This window comes from Paramormyrops kingsleyae, chromosome 1, assembly GCF_048594095.1.
Source record: "Paramormyrops kingsleyae isolate MSU_618 chromosome 1, PKINGS_0.4, whole genome shotgun sequence".
Lineage (NCBI taxonomy): Eukaryota > Metazoa > Chordata > Actinopteri > Osteoglossiformes > Mormyridae > Paramormyrops > Paramormyrops kingsleyae.
Window position 1 is genome coordinate 75,872,859 of NC_132797.1, and position 19,596 is coordinate 75,892,454.

At 55.1% G+C, this 19,596-nt stretch overlaps 1 protein-coding gene across 2 annotated transcripts; it reads right to left on the reverse strand.

Annotated features, from left to right (window-relative positions):
- Positions 1 to 1,183: 1,183 nt before the first annotated feature.
- Positions 1,184 to 18,870, reverse strand: LOC111838184 (lysine (K)-specific demethylase 6A). Of its 2 annotated transcripts, XM_072699579.1 has the most exons (24): positions 18,797 to 18,870; positions 18,343 to 18,377; positions 16,992 to 17,121; positions 15,595 to 15,721; positions 15,011 to 15,109; positions 14,454 to 14,673; positions 13,836 to 13,970; positions 12,020 to 12,163; positions 11,843 to 11,938; positions 11,587 to 11,694; positions 10,362 to 10,682; positions 9,474 to 10,189; positions 6,550 to 6,679; positions 6,305 to 6,410; positions 5,114 to 5,319; positions 4,866 to 4,927; positions 4,704 to 4,778; positions 3,896 to 4,044; positions 3,671 to 3,785; positions 3,319 to 3,506; positions 3,093 to 3,234; positions 2,750 to 2,876; positions 2,227 to 2,397; positions 1,184 to 2,124 (listed from the first exon to the last, which is right to left on the reverse strand). In XM_072699579.1, exons 4-24 carry the CDS (start codon positions 15,714 to 15,716, stop codon positions 2,095 to 2,097), a joined length of 3,462 nt encoding a protein of 1,153 aa, XP_072555680.1. In that variant the 5' UTR covers positions 15,717 to 15,721; positions 16,992 to 17,121; positions 18,343 to 18,377; positions 18,797 to 18,870; the 3' UTR covers positions 1,184 to 2,094. The 2 variants fall into 2 exon arrangements, with proteins under 2 accessions (XP_072555680.1, XP_072555689.1); XM_072699588.1 differs by lacking the exon at positions 13,836 to 13,970.
- Between the last annotated feature and the right edge of the window lie 726 nt (positions 18,871 to 19,596).

The following is a 19,596-nucleotide window of genomic DNA, read 5'->3' on the forward strand; positions in this document are numbered from 1 at the left end:
CGGCTGGTGCTCTGTGGATAAAACAAAATGCCTTATTCCCCAAAGAACAACAAACCCGAAAGAGCCCCACACACAGCACAGGGCAAACAGGCAACACCCAGCGCCACAAAGCAGTCCCAGATTTAAAGGGCCGGCGACTGACTCACTTGAGTACCGTCCTGAGGCCGGGCTCAGCAGGCAGAGAAGGGCAGGGCCGCCGACGTCACCGCCTGCCAGGACCATCTTGCCACCCCCATCCTCTGCTAGGGCTTCAGGGCATCCAGCAAACAGGATATTAAGTGCCGCTACCAAAACAGCGCCACCAGCAGCCAGGCTTAAGCACCTCCACCACAGTGGCACAGCATCAGCAGCAGATGGCGCTGTGATCAAGCCTATAGATGTAACCAACAGCTAGAGGAATGACTGATGCATATCAGCATCAGTCAAACACACACAGCAGGGGTAACCATTTCATAACATCCTAGGATGTACAAATCCAACTATTTAACAAACACTTCACCTGGTCAGGGTTGGAGGAGAGCACACAGAGGTTTGTAATATTTTTGTGGGGACTCTCCATTAATTTCTATGGGGAAAACTCTAATCCCAACATGATGACCTTAACACCCCTAACCCAGCCGAAACCTTAACCAAAAGTAACCAAACTAAAGTGACAATGACAGATCTTTGTGGGGAACAGAAAAAGGGGGACCTTTCACAACATCAAAATAGCAGGACATTTGCCCCCACAGTGTAATATAAACATTAAAATATAAACATACACACAGTTATATGCTACTGGTCATTCAGCGACAACAATCAACCTGACTGCATCTAAACAGGAGTAAAGAGAAAAACTACAGAGGTGGGAATGAAGCCTGCAGCCCCGGCCAAATGGGTCCCCTACGGGTGGGGGCTGTTCAGCCCACGGTCCCCAAGAGCCGAGCCCTGCTGATTCACTACCTGAAGGAACTGAAAACACGGCCTGGATTCGGGATTGAGGGCCAAGTTTGAATCGGGGGGGGGGGGGGCTGCTATTGTGTGTAACACACAAATGCCAATAAAAGAGGAACAAAAACACAGTTGGACAGCATCTGCCAGGGTGATTAGAGACTAAGAGATACACACCCTTTGTGGCGATGAAGCAGCAGAGGATCACGCGCAGCCCACCGACCAATCGGGCGCGAATAAGCCAGGTCATACAGCAAACAATAAAACAATTTTAATGATGTTTCTGTACAAGGTTGCTAAGCAGTTTCATTTATATATAGAAAAGGTAAATAGGAGTTGGTGCGTAAAATGACAGAACTCCTTAAAATTTAATGGCAGGTACTCTGGGAAAAATAACAGCATTCCATCCACAAATATTTCCAAGCAATAAATATGTATTTATAAATAGTGTAAATTTACATCAAGATTAGAAACAAAGAAAATCACAAATTAATGTTTAATTCTTAGTCTATGTGCAACCCATTCTCTTCACTTGGCTGTCGTCCTTGATTTTTACCTCTTTTTTAAAAATTTTAACTAAGAAACCGAAAGATTTACCAACATGGTTCCAAAAATAACGACGTAAAACCAAAGCCGTAAAAAATTATACCACCTAACTTTTCACATTACAAATTTTTTTTCCCCATTTTTCTTTGTTGCTTTGTTGTCCAAATAGACTTAAAATGTCTATCTACTATACAAAAAAAGACCAGCCAAGCTAGTATTCATTTCGTGGGTATAGGGAGGAGAAGAGGAAGAAGGGAAAAAGAAAAAAAAAAAAAAAACTTCATATCAGCCCAAAAACAATAGAAAACGGAGATTCGGGTCAGTAGTCTTTGTGTTACGTTGCCAGTTGTGACCGGTGAAGGTATCGATATGTACAAAAGGGGCACTTCCTCCCAATGGGCTCTATATGCATACAGCCAGGGGGGCTGTCGAGTGTCCCGGAGGGTCCCCCCGCCCTCCCATCGCTGGGGCGGCAGGTTGCATAGACAGAAGCTTCCAGACGCAGCCTCGTAGGATTAGCTACAGAGCCCAGCGGTATCTGGACCGGCCGGCTTCCTGAATATCAGAAAGGCCTCCTCGACTTCCCGCGCACGGTCCGCCGGGCAGGAAATGTCGACGTCAAGATGAGGGAGGAGGCAAAGGCGGGGCCTATGGAGAGACAGGGAAGGGGCGGGGCCACATCTCAGCCGGGAAATGTTCTCGTGGACTTAAGGCAGGCGATGGGGATTGGTACCGGACAGGGGCACTCACCAGCGTGAACTGGTCGTACACCTGCATGAGATCCTCCATCTTGTACTGCTCCAGCACCACAAAGGCGTGCAGATCGGCGCTGGCCTTGCGGGCGCAGTCCTGGCAGTGCACCGCGTAGGTCTTACGCCAGTTGCTCTCACTGGTGACGAAGAGCAGGTTGAAGACCTCCACCTGTGACAGCCAGATGAGCAGGGGGGGGTCACGGGGGCCGGAGCCCAACAAACAGCCGGGACTCGCTTTCACACCCTCAACAGATATTTCAGAGACGACTGTGAAGCAATTAAAAAATTCATTTACACCATCTAAAACAATTACAGTCAATTCCATGATCCCTCGAAGAGAGTCACCCGCAGGTCTGGATACACATGTCAGTTTTCACACAGGCTACTCAGCTGATTAATGCTCTTGGACAGAAAGGGAGCCATTACGGGCGTCTACCTCTCCGCTGTCTAAGCGGCCAATCACATGCGGCCAGGATAAAAGCCCCGCCTCCAGTCGGACCACAGCTAGCACACGGCCGCACCTCACAAATGCTGCAGTAGTGTGCCGGTTCCTCCCGGGTCTTTCCGTGCCACTGCACCTCCTTTCCAGCGGAGATGAGAGCCTCCCTCAGCATCTGACACTGCTTCAGGGTCCTCAGGAGGCAGTACCTGGGGAGGGTGGGCCACGGGGTTAAAATAAGGTCATTCTGACACTTTCGGTGGCCTCCGCGTGATCGACCGGCTACGGAGTCTGGCAAAACACTGACAAGCTCCTGGATGCAACGGACCTGTGCAGAGCTACTGGCACAGATTCCGGCAGAGCTCCCGGCAGAGCTCCCGGCACAGATCCCGGCAGAGGCGGGCGAAACAGAGAGGCCTACTCACTTGATCATCTCAAAAAGCTTGTGGTCTGACACTTTGATGTTCCTGGCCATGTTCCAGGACAGGTGAATCATGGGGACGATGGATTTTACACTCTGGAGCTTATTCCACTCGTATCGCTCTACGGCGAGCTTGTACTGGTAGGCTGTGGGGGAAACGGGCAGATTCAGTGAGCGGATGGAGTGGATTGTGGCAGCGAGCGGGGGCAGGGGCAGGGGCGGGGGCGGACCTGTGAGTGGCCCCACGTTCCAGGCGATGTTGTTGCACCAGCCGATGGCTTGTACCCAGTGCACCGTGCCCGTGTTGACCCACACCAGGTCTCCCGGACGCTGGATGAAGCGGTAGACGGGCACGTTGGCCTCGTACAGATCCTCCAGGTTGGGCCACCAGGAGCCCATGAGAAAGTTGATATTATTCCTGTTGAAAAAGATGAGGAGGCGATGGAGGAAAGGACTGCGTGATCCAAGCATTTCTGGAACAGACTCGGCGCCCAAATGTGCTCAAAGCAGCACAGACACTTAAACACGACCATCAGTATTGTGCCATCCGGCATCGCGAGACAGAGCGCGGCTCCAGCGTACTTCTCACAGAAGTCATTCATGACGCCCCAGTAGAGCTCCGGCACAGCGAACCACTCGCAATCCCCCGGCCCGATGTTGATGTTGACGGAGCAGAAGTTGTTGTTCTCCTGGTGACCTGAAAAGCCAAGCAGAGGCACACACGTCGGTCTCGCGTGCCCAGGGCGGCCATGTTACCCGCAAGGTCAGCGGATCGGGGCCCTGTGAGGGGGTGGGGTCGTGCCAGACCTGGCGTGCGGCTGCTGGGAACCTTCATGTAGAGCTGCACGGTGTTCATGCCCAGGATGGTGTGCCCCACGTGACTGAGGAGGTTCCCCGCAGACACCACGCGGGCAAACGCAGGCAGCTTGCTCAGCTCCTGCAGCTGCAGCTTCCACCTGCAGACGCAGACGCAGACTGTAAGTGGACGCTACCTTGGGCGTGGAAATACCATCTGTCCAACAGCAGGGGGCAGCACCGCACAGCTAAGGGCAGTGGGTGACTACATGGGAAATGTGCCCTAGCATTCTTCTGGCTATAACGATATCTAAAACCACAAATAAGGTTATTATCCCTCCTTGCAATCATAAGCTGTTTTTTAATCATGCTGTAGCACGAAAAACCATAACAGCAAGGTGAGGTGATGCAAGGAGCACCCGCTGATTACAGTGCGTCGCTGCTCAAACCACACGAAGAAGCAACTCAGGGATGAGAACCAGAGTGCAGCCGTGCAGCGGGCGATACCTCAGCACCACACTAAATTTTTCCGGTGCCCGGAGTGCCAATCCTGCCAGCAACCCCCAAATTTCCCTGTAAGTTGCAGGGCTGGATGTAGATTAATATACCCAGGACAAGGCAACTGCAGGTTAAGGGCCTTGCTCTAGGGCCCAACGGAGTAGGATCACTCCTGACATTCACGGGATTCAAACCAGCAACCTTCCGATCGCTGGCACAGATCCCTAGCCTGAGAGCCACCACTCCGCAGCAAGAACGCATCATAAACACTCAGAAGGAGTATTAGGACTTGAAAGATCAGGGCCACTAAATGAGCACCTACTTCTTCTCGTCTGACAGGTCAATGTTGGTCCCAAATTTGATGTACTTAATGGGGCCTTTCCGTCTCCTGCCCACACTGCGGGGGAAGAAGAGAAGCTGCATATTAGTTCCACTACTGTACACAAGGGCGGCGCCCTGCTACCGCGCTCAGCCGGGGCTTTACCTGTCCGAGGAGGCACAGTCCGCGTCCCAGTGGTCCTTCTGTCCTTTCTTCTCGTTCTCCTCCTTCAGAAGGCAAGATTAAAACAACCCATTCAGAGTCCATCCACATGAGGTCACCTCAAGGCATTTCACACAATATTCGGCTCAATCTCATCCCACGTTTTACTGAAGGGAAACACAAGGCTGCAGAAAACGGTGTGCCATTATATCACCGTTATTCCCAGAGTAACCATTAGGGGGCAGGCTTACCCGCAGGGACTCCTGGAAGGACGAAGCCTGGTACTGAGCGTACTTGGCGATGGTGGCGTGCGAGCGGCCGCTCTCGCAGCGCCACACCTTGCGGGTGCCTGTGGCGTCCCAGTTCTCGTCGGCAGGCTGGGACAGCTGTGTCCGCACCTCCACCAGATGCTCGGGATTGGCCTCCACCAGCGTCTTGGTGGAGAAGAGGCCCAGGTCTGCGAGAAGACAGCGGCGGACTTTACCAGGAAACACGCATGACCACAGCCACTAGAGGGAGCCCCTTCATCGTTCTGCACAACACAAGACGCTGTGTTCCGGCACTCTGAAACCTTGGCGATAAAATTCATTCAGCAGTGGGGACGGATCCTTGCAGTCAAATGCTTCCAAATGACCATGCTATACCGCATTACTGTAATGCATGCCCACCCCTACACCCATCCATAAACCAATCCTACATCCAACTGCTTAACCAGCAGAGTCACAGGGGTGTAACGGCCTGGACAGGATACCATGCAGTTAGGGGTCACATACACCCACACAATCACACTACGGGAAATTCAAAACAAACACCGGTTTACCTTCCTTGGTGGTTCTCTGTCCTGTTCCTGGTGACCCCAGAATGTTTTCACTCCAACCGTACCTTAATCAGGCTTACATGGTCCTTAATAGGCTGATAATGAGTGCGGCAGTTTGAAAGCAGTGTGGGTTGGAAAGAAAACATTTCCGGGCGGGGGGGGGGGGTGAGCGGGCGGCCAGGATCAGGACTGAGAACCACTGACCTATCTGCATGTTTTTGGACTGTGTGTGGAAACTAGAGCACAGGGAAAATCCATGTGACATTAAGAGAGCCAGCAAATGCAAACACACACAGCGGAGGAGGGATTCGAACCCCCCGCACTGGAGATGCAAGGCAGCAGTGTTATGCAGAGCTACTGGCACAGATTCCGGCAGAGCTCCCGGCAGAGATCCCGGCAGAGATCCCGGGATATAGGTTCTCACAGTCAGTGAGCTCTCCGTCGCTGCCGCAACACTCTGCGGGACAGGGAGCCACCTGCACCCACTCGAACGACCTGCAGGTGGCACTGTCATCACCCGGCAGGTCAGGAGTATGCAGAGTGTGGCTTTGCACGGGATCCCTGGCCTGTTCCCCTCGGAGCATGCCTCGGGGGACTGTTCTGGATGTTTCTGCAGACTGCTCACCCAGTTTGAGTGCGCCAGCCAGCCCTCGGATCACCGCCACCGGGTTGGACGGGTTCGTGCAGAACTGGTGCAAGGGCGGGAAAAAGGCATCCCTCTTGTTCTCCAGCTGCGGGGGAACGCAGGCAAATTAATATGCAATTATAATTATTATTATTTTTGTTTTACTTGCACAACTCAACAGGATCTTCAGTCTGACTTCCAGCATCGCGGCCTGTGTTTACTGAGAGCCACGGCTCTGTACTCACATAAATACTTGGCGTGGGGGGGTTCAGTTTGTCCTTTGGCAGTGGGGGGGTGGGAGCAGCCGGCACCCGCGGAGGGGGGCACTTCCCCAACAGGATGCTGCTGCTCGACAGGCCGTTCTTGCCCAGATTCCTGAAAGGACGCACAGGGCTTTGACGCGCATCCATATCACGGCCCGTAGAAAAGCAAACAAACCTGACATGGAAAGCATGACAATTACCCAGAATGCACCTCTGATAAACAGGAGCTGGCTAAACGGGATTGGGGATGGGGGGGGGGGGGTCACAGCCCTGTCACTGTGTAAATACAATATTACACGCTGCACTGAGGCAGAGGCTCTCAATCTGGGGAACCAAGACTGGGCAAAGTACTTCCATGACCTAGAGGAGCAGAGCAGAGGCAGCACTGGTCAGTTCTCAAAGGGAGTCAGACCTGCACGCCATATCAGTCAGATCACGGAATAAACCTGCAATCGTGCCAAACGTGCACAGACACAGTCAGGCCGACAGGCTGCGGAGACGAATTAGGCGGCTGGAGACGGGACAGCAACAGCACGAGCGCGTTTGAAGAAATGAAAAATGGGAGCAAAAAAGCAACTGAGTGGAAGAGGCAGATGCAGGAGAGCAGCACTGGCGGGGCCCCACTCTGCCTGCCGGGGCCCCCCTCTGCCTGCCGGGGCCCCGTGACCCTGAACAGATGGCCACAGACGTCAGGTGAGGCATGACTGGTGGCTGGAGGCGGCCGGACCACCCGAACACAAAGCCGGATTTTTGTTCATGTCACGAATGCGATCTAATCACAGCCAATGAGCATATTTACCAAACCTGCAATTAGGGCAACAGTATTTCTGGAAGAGGACGGGCACATTTACACGCTTACAAAGTCGACCTGGGAAGAGCATCAACAGCATCGCACACTGGGGTTTGGGGTGGCAGAGCATCACCAGCATCGCACACTGGGGTTTGGGGTGGCAGAGCATCACCAGCATCGCACACTGGGGTTTGGGGTGGCAGAGCATCACCAGCATCGCACACTGGGGTTTGGGGTGGCAGAGCATCACCAGCATCGCACACTGGGGTTTGGGGTGGCAGAGCATCACCAGCATCGCACACTGGGGTTTGGGGTGGCAGAGCATCACCAGCATCGCATACTGGGGTTTGGGGTGGCAGAGCATCACCAGCATCGCACACTGGGGTTTGGGGTGGCAGAGCATCACCAGCATCGCACACTGGGGTTTGGGGTGGCAGAGCATCACCAGCATCGCACACTGGGGTTTGGGGTGGCAGAGCATCACCAGCATCGCACACTGGGGTTTGGGGTGGCAGAGCATCACCAGCATCGCACACTGGGGTTTGGGGTGGCAGAGCATCACCAGCATCGCACACTGGGGTTTGGGGTGGCAGAGCATCACCAGCATCGCACACTGGGGTTTGGGGTGGCAGAGCATCACCAGCATCGCACACTGGGGTTTGGGGTGGCAGAGCATCACCAGCATCGCACACTGGGGTTTGGGGTGGCAGAGCATCACCAGCATCGCACACTGGGGTTTGGGGTGGCAGAGCATCACCAGCATCGCACACTGGGGTTTGGGGTGGCAGAGCATCACCAGCATCGCACACTGGGGTTTGGGGTGGCAGAGCATCACCAGCATCGCACACTGGGGTTTGGGGTGGCAGAGCATCACCAGCATCGCGCACTGGGGTTTGGGGTGGCAGAGCATCACCAGCATCGCACACTGGGGTTTGGGGTGGCAGAGCATCACCAGCATCGCACACTGGGGTTTGGGGTGGCAGAGCATCACCAGCATCGCACACTGGGGTTTGGGGGTCGCAGAGCATCACCAGCATCGCACACTGGGGTTTGGGGTCGCAGAGCATCACCAGCATCGCACACTGGGGTTTGGGGTCGCACAGAACAGAACCAAGCAGATGCAGGGCGAGAGCAGGCAGTGCCACAGGTACGAGGGAATCCACTAGGTTTCTGACATCACATCTTGCACTCATATAAGACAAACACACAGTGTCTCACATCAATCCAGCAACCCTGGGGCATTATCAGAGTAATGGGCCTCACTTCAGGGGCTAACAGTAACGGGATTCAAACCAGCAACCTTCCGGACACTGACACCGGCACCTAATTCACAAAGCCAAACAGCTTAAAATCCCAACACGCAAACGCATGCACTGCTGGTTCCTGGGACTGAGCTCAAAAGACCTCGGTACCACTTTACAATAAGGCTACCCTGATAAACAGTTTATGAATGATTATAATCAGTTAATTAGGTTGCAACACTTTTGTTAGAAATAAAATTTATTATTATTATTATTATTAAAGCATTAATAAATTACCATAAACAAGTTTTTTTTTAATTGATGAGTTACTACCATTTATAAGTGGCAATGGGAAGCCTTACTGTGAAGTGGTACTGAGATCTGTATCACACACATCCAAACATGCAGGTGACATCTGCTGCCCCAGGACTGAAGCTTGGAACGGAGACGTCGTATCTGATTTGGTGAGGAGCGCATTACCGAAAGACCCTGATCCCGAGAAGCCGGCAGACAGCAGCCTCCCGTGATGAACTGGAATCAGGTAGCCTTTGGGGGGACTGGCAAAGGTCACATGACCACACGGAACGTATCGTGGTTTGATTCATTAGGTCACTATTTCTCAACCCAGTCCTCAGGGACCCCTGGCGGTCCACATTTTTGTTCCCTCCCCAGCTCCCAGCCAAACAGTCCACAAAAACATGGGTCTGGGTCCCCCTAAGGACTGCATTATGTCACACAAAGCCTACAGTCAAAGCAGCCTTTCTACTGCTCCAGTGTCTGGCCACTACTCCACCTGCTGGCGACACATAAGACCAGCAGGTCCTCGGAAGGGGAGGATGCAGTGCATTATGGGAGCATGGGGTGGGGGGACTCACCTGCAAGCCTTGAGCACATCTGCGGAACTCGGGTAGATGGAGACAGAGGACGAGGGTGCCAGGCTCAGAATGGGTTTGCGTCCAGGTATGGGCGGATGTGCCGCTAGGGGGCTCCGCGAGTCATCCGAGCCCCTCCCGTTTACTGTAGGTCCCGGGCCCGAGGGGGGGCCATTAAGGCTGGTGGCGCTGGGTTCCGCAGGCTTTGGGGGGGGCGAGGGGGTGTCCCCCGGGGCCCTGGGGCCGCGGGCGGCCGGATGGATGTTGTTGAGCCTCTCGCTGGGGCCGCCGTTACCGGCTTTTCCCGTCAACAAGGCAGAGAGCTGAGGATTGTCTGAAGTGAGCCCAGGGCCCGGAGTCCGGGGCCCCGTGGGGGCGGGGCCAGGGCTGGGGGCGGCGCCCGCCGCTGCCTGATGGACGTGATTAGGCAGCCCGTCAACAGCGACGGCGACACTGCTTGGCGTGCCGTTCCCTGAAGGCCCGCTCTCTTTGGTTAAGGGGACGCCTTGCTGTCCACCTGAGGTAGGCGTGTGGGGAGGGGGGGGGAGGTGATTGTGAGCGCCCCCCTGTGGCGGCGAGTCGCTCGGCACGCTGGGCTGCCGGACCTGATTCTGAGCACCGGTGCCAGCTGACTGGGAATTGGGGGACGTCCCAGTGAGAGAGAAAGTCTGTTTGCCATTGGGGGCAGCGGGACACCAACCCGGAACTTTCTGAAGCCCCTGTGGGAAGAGGGAGAAACAAATACTGAGGAAGAAGAGCAGAAGGAATCCAGAGGCTGGGAGCACGAGGACTTGGAGACAGCCTCTTATTTTTAACATTATTAGATTATTGCTAAGGTATGACCATGTGACAAAAGGGGGCGGGGCACCTGCAAGCAGAGGCGGGGCCTACCTGAGTGACATGTCGGTCTGCCCATGGCTCTTCGGCATAGCCAGCTGGCGTCGGGCGGGCGTGAGGTAGTGCGTTCTGCTGCAGGTAAGGCACGTTTCCATTGCTCCCCAGCCCCGGCGCATGGTGACCACCCCCGGAGGGGACAGAGCCAGGTGGGAAGGGCCCATTGGAGAGTGGCGGCCCAGGGCAGGCGGGGCCAGGCATGCGAGAAGCAGCCCCGTGGGGGTGCTGGGCTGCGACGTGAGCAGGCGGCGGGGGACCCGGCCCAGGACCGTTGGGCACGGGCAGTCGCACCTGGCCGATGGCAGCAGCGTGTCTCACCTAGTGCAACAGGAGAGTGTGATGCCGTTATTCACCCCAGCGGCTCGGGGAGGGGGCGGCCATGACGCTCAGCGCTGTCCAGGCCACGCGGTTCAGTACCGCCATCACACTGCATCTATGCAGCAGGACACTCGGACCTCTAAAGGAAGCCAAGGAACCTTCCAGCGAGGAGCCAAAACTACTAATAAACACCCTAATGATGGCGGACTCATACTTGGACGGCTCGCCTTGTACCGTACCAAGAGATTTATTTCATTGCATAAAGATAGTTCCCGTATTTTACCAAATATCTCAGAGTTTGTGTGCTGCATCCAGTTGTTCCTGGACACACTCGTCAGCCCAAATTTCCTCTGCCGTAGACCAAATTTATATTCCTTTGCTGCCATATTTATGAAATGTTTGTCGCTACCCGATCCGTACAGCCCTGCCAATCCGCTCCTTCTGGGTCCGGTCCACGTGTACATGTGCGCACGCGTGTGCCAGTCACACCACTGACGTCATGTCTGAGTTCCGTTCTCAGGCAGGGACAGCGATCACACTGTGTACCGCACCCGAGTCCAACATAAGCAGGCCCAGGCACAGCTCTTCAGGTGGGTCAGGGCACGGCACAGAGGGAGTACACCCTTAGGTAAGGCCACGAGCACCCCCTACTGCCCTGGGGAAAGCTGCCCGTCTCCCAAACGCCCACACAACCGTCTACGATACCACCCCCATCTTCCAAACAGCGTAGACCGGAGACCCCACTCCACATGCCAACTGGCTAATTCAGAGAAAGCTGACCGGCCACACAGAGCCGACAGATGCCCCGCTAGCAGTCGCTGGAGCAGAACTGCGTACAGGTAAGCAGCCAATCGGAGCGGCGCGGCCTGTCGCCCAGTGGCTGACTGCGGATTCCCCGGCGTACCTGCTGTTGGCGCTGTTGCATGAGACTGAACTGGCTCTCCAGCTGTTCCAGCATCTGGAGCTGAAAAGGTTTCAGATTTGCTCGGCTGGCCCGTAACTGATCCAGGAGCTGTCGACACAGGTGGGCAATATTCAGCTTCATGGCAAACAGCCGGTAGGGGGCTGGGGCCGATGCCAGTGGGGGGGGGTTGAGGGCAGTGCCAATGGGGGGTGGGGGGTGGGTGGGGGTGATGGTGGAGCCGGCACTGATCACCCACCTGCAGTTTCTGAGGCGTCAGGTACCAGCTTGGGGCTTGCTGCTGCTGATGGGCTGCCCGCGCCACTGGGCTGCCCACCCAGGCTTCGGGGGGGTTCTGCTTTCAAAAAAAGAGGAAGTGTAAGAGCTTCCCACTCCTGGAGCCCCCAGTGCACTCGTCACACAGGCGGCCGCGTACCTTCTCTGGGCTCAACGTCCGCTTCCGCTTGGCCGGGCTGGAGCGCTCGTCGGCGGGCCCCGCGTGCAGCGGCAGCGCCGGGGGTGGCACGGGTGGCTGCCCCAGGGCCGCCTCGCCGGCACCCCCCTGGTGCGGTTTACAGGCCTGGCAGAGGGAGAGACGTCACGTTTGCATTTGCCACCCCCGCCGATGCCACAGACAGGCACGCACGCTCTGCAGACCCGCCAGTACCGGGCTATAAGCCCCAGCTGGATTAGAACACTGGGGACCCCCGTGGACCGGACTGACCAGCACCGAGGCAGCACGGGGTCTAACCCTGTCCAAAGAAGTGAACTACACCACTAGGTTAGCAGAGCGTGGCCTATTTTTGTGGCGCTATCGCTGACAGTGGGTCAGGACCCATTTCAAGAGCAAGATCACAGAAATCCAAACCAGCCTCTATGCTGCAAAAAGAAACACACATTTAAGGTTAAATACACAAAAACCTTAAGTGCAGTTTCATTTGACAAGAGGCAAAGAGTTGATATTTTCAGACAAAATGAGATGATTTGAGGCATAAACCAGGAATGAGATTTGCAATTTATGCCTCTCTCCACACAGCAGGCCAAGGAGGAAACAAAAGTACGGCATAAGCGTGAAGATGGAGAGCTGACCATGTCAGATGCCAGAACATTTACTGCCCGCTAAAGCAGTGACACAATGACATACAGCTCAAAGATCAGACCCTCTCAGTACTAGCATGTCGCTACTGTTCCTTGTTTCGTCAAGCATATTCAATACACTAACAACCAGAAGCACCCAAAGCAGAGACAAAACTTCCATCGGAAGTTTGAGTGATTCTGGACGATCCTGCAACCTCAGGGTGGTACAGGCAAGGCTGAGGGGCCCACGACACATAAGCTGCCCCAGGTCAGAGCTTAAGGACCTCCACGGACAGGGAACACGTCACTAAATTATATTTATATTTATATATATTTATATATATATATATATATTTATATTATATATATATATATATATATATATATATATATATATATATATATATATATATATATATATATATATATATATATAAAAATAAACTACTACAATCATAGCATGGAGGAGCTGCTGCACAGGAGGACCGCCTTCTTGCACGGACAGACACCAGGTGGACCGCCTTCTTGCACGGACAGACACCAGGTGGACCGCCTTCTTGCACGGACAGACATCAGGAGGATCACCTCCTTGCACGGACAGACACCAGGAGGACCGCCTTCTTGCACGGACAGACACCAGGAGGATCACCTCCTTGCACGGACAGACACCAGGAGGACCTCCTCCTTGCACGGACAGACACCAGGAGGACCTCCTCCTTGCACGGACAGACACCAGGAGGACCTCCTCCTTACACGGACAGACACCAGGAGGACCTCCTCCTTGCACGGACAGACATGGCCCTCAATCCAAATCAGACTCCCATTCAAGATTGATTTCAAAAATATTGAAATATTCAGCGTCAGTGACAGAGTGACAGGAACGGGCCAGTGTCACTAACCATGACTTCAGTGATCGTTTGCTGTACTTAAAACTGCCCCATGTCTTACACTTTCTCCTAATGTCAAAGGAGAAATAAACACTGTTCAAATAACACTCAAATCTGCTGTTTTCGTGGCCAATTCTCCCATGGCAGAGCAGGGGAAGCGTGACTATTTAATTTTTTTGTTGTTGTTCCTTGCGGGAAGCGGCAGGGGGGCGCCGGTCACTGGTGTGGGTGATTAGTGAGGGTGGCCCATCGCTGGGTCTCTGACAGCACTGGGCTCTCTGGTCTCACCTGCTGGGCCGTGCTCAGGGCGCCCTGCCTGGATGTTAGCTCTGCTGGGATTGGTAAGCTCCATGCCTCCTCTATACTGGGAAGCATTTTACTGTTACTCTGCAGACTACTCTGTTGGAGGTTACACAACTGAGCCTAGGGAAAATCGCGTAAAAACACATTTAAGACTGCTCTTAAGACGAGGTCGGCTCTCCTACCATGTGTGCTAATGTAACAGAAGTGATCAGACACAATATACACACACACACAAGTTAGTGCTTAACTGTTATGGCTGCATTGTAAACATTAAATGAATTCAATAAAACAAATCAATATAAAATCAGTGGAAATAGCTGATTCATGAACAGTTATTGGTGAAAAATGTGCTCACACACATCAACATCCATATGCGTGCTGTGCATGTTTAAACAAAAGACGACAATGCAGACATTTAGGGGGAGGTGGGGGGGAGACACACAGTGGCACTGGGGGCAGTAGGTACACCTCAGAACAATGCCCCACCCCCCACCAATGCGGGGGGGAGGGGCACAGAAGACACTCACAGGAGAGAGCAAAGGTTAAAACTGTACAGGCAGGTTTTGGCGTGTAGAAGTGAACGGGGGGGGGGGGGGGGCATACCTGCAGGCATTTGATGCGGGCCAGGAGGGCGGCGCTGTTGCTGCAGTTTTTGCTGCGTGTCGCGTTGATGTAACACTTGATGGCGTCGTGGGGCTGGTTGCAGGACTCGTACAGGGTGCCCAGGTCCATCCAGGCGGCGGCGTGACCATGGTCCAGCTGCACCGCACAGATGTAGGCCTGCAAGGCATCCATCGGCTGGTTCTGCTGCTGGTAGAGCACACTGCGGGGGGGGGGGGGGGGGGGGGGGCAACAGTCACTCAAAGTGAAACAAATGAAATCGTTCCTCACACCCTCGCCTGGAAGCACCACTCTGGGTGAGCAGCAAGTTACTGGTCCTACTGGAACATCCAGGGGACCAACTGGGGTATCCATGGGAGGGGGGACATAAAGCTGACATGGGGGAGGGGTGTGTGTGTGTGTGTGGGTGTGTGTGTGTGGGTGTGTGTGGGCAGGGGGTGGCCCTAAAGACTCACCAGAGCTTGATGATCAGATGCCACCCCCGACCAAGAAGGGCTTCCACTCTGAGGCCCCCACCCAACCCAAGGCGGGCCCCTTACCCTATTGAGCACCACGTGTCAGCGCTGGCTTCCGACTTGTCGATGGATTGGCGGTAGGAGATGAAGGCATCCTGGACCTTGCCAATACTCGAATAGCACCTGGGGGGTGGAGGCGGGGGTTAGATTGTACACAGACAGAAGCGGAACAGAGCCTGAGGGACTGTAGCTGGGGGGGGGCTTCAGTGAGGACACCAGACAGCATGATGCTCTCCTCAAGCACAAACCGCAGTGTGGACGTGGACTGGTGTACACACACACGAATACACACACACACACACACGAATACACACACACACACACACGAATACACACACACACACACGAATACACACACACACACACGAATACACACACGCACACGTGCAACAAAAATGGTTGTAGTAAAAGGCAGTGAAGCACGTCTGCAGGCTGCTGCAACGCTGGAGCTCAGCCAGGCCACAGAGGACTGATTACACGTTGCCTGCTGCTCAGGACACGCACACGCACACACACACACACAGCTCGCACACGCACGCACGCACACGCACGCACGCACACACACACACACACACGCACACACACGCACACACACACAGCTCACTCACCTGCCCAGGAAGTACCAGGACTGGCCCGAGTTTGGATCGGCTTCCAGCGACTTCTGCAGACACTGGATAGCGTAGCTGTCCTTACTGGCTTTGTCTCCAAGCTGCTCCACCGTGTGATGCATCCAGCCTGGTGAGAAACGAGAAGACTGGTGAGGTTCTGCGTAACGGCGGCAGGCTGCAGTCTCCGGCTCGACCTTCGCACATGCAGCCTCCAGTGTGAGCTGTGGGAGAGAGCGTCGGTCCATCAGAGAGAGAGGGGGGGGGGGGGAGAGAGAGGGAGAGGAGAAAGAAAAAGGGGGAGAGAGAGAGGGAGAGGAGGGGGGGAGAGAGAGAGGAGGGGAGAGAGAGAGAGAGAAAGAGAGAGAGGAGGGGAGAGAGAGAGAGAGGAGAGAGAAAGGAGGAGAGAAAGGGGGAGAGAGAGAGAGAGAGAGCGAGCGAGGGAGAGCGAGAGAGGGAGAGGAGGGGGGGAGAGAGCGAGAGAGAGGAGGGGGGGAGAGAGAGAGGGAGAGGAGAGAGAAAGGAGGAGAGAAAGGGGGAGAGAGAGAGAGAGGAGGGGAGAGAGAGAGAGGAGAGCGAGAGAGAGGAGGGGAGAGAGAGAGAGAGGAGAGAGAAAGGAGGAGAGAAAGGGGAGAGAGAGAGAGAGAGCGAGAGAGGGAGGGAGCGAGAGAGGGAGGGAGCGAGAGAGGGAGGGAGGGGGCAGAGAGAGAGGGAGAGGAGAGAGAAAGGAGGAGAGAGAGGGAGAGGAGGGGGGAGGGGAAAGAGAGTGGGGGAGAGAGAGAGAGTGGGGGAGAGAGATAGCGAGCTGTGCACAGTTACCCCTTCAATTGGGGGGGGGGGCTCTTACAAAGAACCTCTGAGAGCCTGAAAACCCTCCCACCCCCCTGAAAAACACCCAGGTGGTATTTAGGAGACTGGAATGCCTTGCAGACACCCCCCAAAAGGCACAAGCATTCAGTTTGTCCACCAGACACCTGCAGAGACCCTACATTACTGGGATCGCCACGGCAACAAATTACACCCGGCAGATATGATTTACGGCCAGTCAGGGGAGGGGAAGAACAGTCAAGAAGGGCTGAGTGGCTATAGTTGACTATGCATAAACAAAAACCACACATATTACATCAGAAAAACGAAGGACTCGGGGGGAATTTGGCAGCATTAAGGAAAATGAGAGCTGGAACGCTGGGGACACCAGCCAAACGTTCCCATAGCAACAAGCCCATGATGTAATGCGACGTCGACTCTCCCTGTATACCCATCTGTCCCCATAACCACAGTGAGCTCCCCACCCACAGCCCCCACAGTGAGCTCCCCACCCACAGCCCCCACAGTGAGCGCCCGCCACGCCCCCCCCCCGGCCCTGTGCCATGCCCCCACTGGGCACACCCTACACTCACCCAGCTGCTGCAGCGTGGCAGCCTTCACCTGCGCCGAGAGGTTCTCCGTCTGCAGGAGGTTCTCCGTCTGCAGGAGGTTCTCCGTCTGCAGGAGGTTCTCGTACGCCTCCTTGGCGGCACGGTACTTTTTCTGGAGACAGGAGGACGAGAGCAGAGCATTCGTGTTGGGGGGGGCGGGGATGGCAGGCTGGTCTGCTGGGGGGGGGGGTGACGGAGTGATGAGAGTTTTACTGCTTCTATGGTCCCTGCCTGGGTGGACACTAGTGGAGCAGAGAGCCCCTCAGGCAGGTGACGACAGGAAGCTGTTCAGACCACCCTGGATGGGGGGCCTGGGATGGCAGGTTGGTCCGCTGGGGGGGGGGGCAGATTAACAGAGTTGGCCCGTCCCTCTTTGTTCGGCAAGATTCACCAAGGTTAGCGTTTCTACCCCAGCGGCTCTGAGCTCCCGTTTCCAAGGCAACACACTGCCATGAGCCGGTCGGAAGCGGGGGGGGGGGTCGCAGAATCCTCCCCCCAAAATGCATCGGCGCTCAATGTGCCAGCCAGCAAGAATACGTCACCTTCTGAGCAGGCAAGAGGGCGAGGACATTCCTAAGGGCTGTCAGGCCAGCAGCGCATTGCCCTGGGGTGCTAATAATGAAGGCAGGCCCCCTCCCACACAGGCCCACACAGACGCTGGGGGTGGGAAGGAGGGGCCTCTCAGCCGGGCCTGCAGATGGCAGCAGTGGCCGCACCCTCAGAGAGGGGCAGGACTCCGCATTCCCTCTCTCCTTATCCGTCACCGGCCTCAGAAGGAAGCCCTGCTCTCCAAGGTAAACATCTCCCTCCAGTCTGGGACCAAGGTGTCACCGCTTCAGGCCCTGAGGCAAGTTAATCCACAGCCTCTCGAACCCGCAACCACCCGCGCCCCAGCCCCTCCATCTGCCAAATGCCCCGTCAGCGGCTGTACTGTGGCACATCCAGTTGACACTTGCGCTTTTGTTTTGCACGCTTTCCACTGCAGATAGTACCAGAACAAACCACAGCGGGAGAGACGAGTCCGCGGTAACCAGACGTTAAACGGCGACTGCACTGACAAGCAGCACGGTAACGTAGTGCACAACTTCACAGGATTGGTGTACCATACAAATGCGGGGATCTTAAAAGGAGGACAGGCTCTAGGGAAACCCAGACCCAGGACGGCACGGCACGCTGTCGGGCGTGAGGTCGAGGTGGCTCCACCGCCACGAGAGCCTGGTGACGACATGCAGATGGCGACCGCCTTTAAAGACACCCGCTGAGCAGCTATAAGCTCCAGCGCATCCTTCAGAAGGAAAGTGGACACGACGGGATGAGAGAGAAAGGCACTTACCTGGATCTCATACAAGTGAGCGATGTGGAACTGAACTGCGAGGAGAGAGGAGACACAGAATCAGCATGCAGCCCAGGCAGCTTTCAACAAACGGCTCAAGTCTGAGCACAGCCACCAATCCCTAGTCTGAGTGCCCCTTTCAACCAGAAAAGCGCCTGCTCTTCCCCCCAGACGGGGGAGGAGACTGGCCGGGCTGCCCTCTGCGTCCAGCAGCTGAAATTCTGCCGTTAGCACTCCCACGTAAGCTGATGGGGGTTTCCTAGGTAACCGGAGCCTCCGGCACATGAGGCGTGAGTGAAATGAAAAATAAATTGAAGCTGTGATGCACTGTCCTTCCTCAGGTGCCACAACACAAGCTGCCGACTGCCTGGGCAGGAGCGTTAAGGAGAATCAGCTCTCTGCTTTAAACGTGCTTTAAACTTCCAGAACAGAAAGCATTTGAGAGGGTACTTACTTTCAGCTTTGGACAAAGTGCAGGGGTTTGAGTCAATTAAAGCCAGCTGAAAATGCTGTGGGGGGGGGGAGAGAAAAGGGGGAGGTTTAATGTCCCAGAATGAAAATGGCACAGCAGCACATCAACCGAGAGAAGGGACATGAGTGACGGGAGTGACCGACACGGATGGCTGAGCGCTCGCAGGTGACAGACACCCCTTAGAGTGCCGAGAGAGGTATGGGGGGGGGGGGGCGGGGGGGAATCACATGGCATCAGGGAATCAACACACGGAGAGACACACGCAGAGAGAGAGAGAGGGGGGGGGGGGGGAGAGAGAGAGGCAGAGACAGAGAGAGGAGAGAGAGAGAGAGAGAGAGAGAGAGAGAGAGAGAGAGAAGCAGAGACAGACAGAGAGGAGAGAGAGAGGGGGGGGAGAGAGAGAGAGGCAAAGACAGACAGAGAGATAGAGAGACACACATGCACTTTCAGACGGCGTTCCCAGCGTAAACCATCACATGCCCCCCCCCCCCCCATTCCTGCTGCAGACAGGAGTGTGATTCGCATTAAAGGACAGAGCCCCCTGAACACTGAACTGTGTACTACCAGGCTGGAAGGGTCAGTCTTATTCAAATAAAACTGCTCCCTGGTCCTGCAGTCATGACTCACCTGCACAGCCACCCCCATCCCATCATTTAATCATTATCTTTGTTAGAAATGACTTTAACCACCTAGAGAGCAGGGTCACGACCCCACAGCCTGCGCCCCCCCCCCCCCCCCCCATTACTGCAGTGACAGCGATGGTGAGCAATCAGCTTGCAGGC

What these genes read in the sequence shown, in the direction of transcription:
- LOC111838184 (XM_072699579.1), bottom strand. Translation starts at nt 15,716, where the DNA reads ATGCATCACACGGTGGAGCAGCTTGGAGACAAAGCCAGTAAGGACAGC. An exon ending in TCCCAGCAGCCGCACGCCAG is followed by an intron (nt 3,786 to 3,895) that starts GTCTGGCACGAC and finishes TTGGCTTTTCAG; the next exon opens with GTCACCAGGAGAACAACAAC. An exon ending in ACTACTGCAGCATTTGTGAG is followed by an intron (nt 2,398 to 2,749) that starts GTGCGGCCGTGT and finishes TGGCTGTCACAG; the next exon opens with GTGGAGGTCTTCAACCTGCT.